General features: G+C 34.5%; 1 protein-coding gene across 1 annotated transcript; it reads right to left on the reverse strand.

Annotated features, from left to right (window-relative positions):
• LOC139902243 (agamous-like MADS-box protein AGL29) lies at positions 1-585 on the reverse strand. The gene has a single exon (XM_071884888.1). The coding sequence runs from the start codon at positions 583-585 to the stop codon at positions 1-3; it is 585 nt and encodes a 194-aa protein (XP_071740989.1).
• Positions 586-864: the final 279 nt, after the last annotated feature.

Here is an 864-nt window from a genome sequence, read left to right on the forward strand (position 1 = left end):
TCAAAGTTTCAAAAAATCATCAGCCGCAGTGATTTTAGATAGATCCACACGATCGGCTGAAGACCCACTTGTCATATCGCGTTTGTGCTCCAAATGGGTTTTCAACTCTTTTAGTTTGTACTTTAGTTGCGCGAACTCATTTATCGCGATGCTATCCAAATATTCCTCGTATGTTTTTCCACCAATTAACGCTTTTACACTCTCATCAAGCATTTGTAGTTTCTTCTTTTCGTTTGTTAATTGCACATTCACTTTATTGAATTCGAGATTCAATTCTTTATGTTTGGGGTCATAGTAAGTATTGATAAACTTGTTGATGTTATTATTTGATGGTTGGTCGACAACTTGATTTAAATTTAGAAATTTGTTTATGACAGACCATAAACTAGGGCTTCCGAAAGAGAGAGGCTTTCCACCAACGGTGAAGACAGTGATTGCAATGTGTACGCCACATAGGGTAGCGAGCTCACCAGCCTTCTTAAACAACCCACCGTGGCGCTTCGATAAGGTAACTGATCGCACCCTTTCATTATCAATCCTTTTCAACTCTATTTTCTGGCGACCTGCACTTGATTTTTTTGCCATAGCTTTAAAAATGTAGAATGATTTATTTTGAGAATGTTGTGAATTATGATATTGAATGATATTTATAGCATGATGCCTCCACAACTTCATAGTGAATGTCATATGTGGGGGTTGACTCTTTTCCAATTAATTATAGTATTTAGTAGATACATAAATATATATCATATATGAAAAAATATTTAATAAGTTGACCCTATTTTATGTAAAAAAACAATTACACGTCTACATATTCCTTTTTTTGAAAAATGTCTGGCCTTTCACATTTACCTTTATAGTATA

Source organism: Rutidosis leptorrhynchoides, chromosome 3 (assembly GCF_046630445.1).
Source record: "Rutidosis leptorrhynchoides isolate AG116_Rl617_1_P2 chromosome 3, CSIRO_AGI_Rlap_v1, whole genome shotgun sequence".
Taxonomy (NCBI): Eukaryota; Viridiplantae; Streptophyta; class Magnoliopsida; order Asterales; family Asteraceae; genus Rutidosis; species Rutidosis leptorrhynchoides.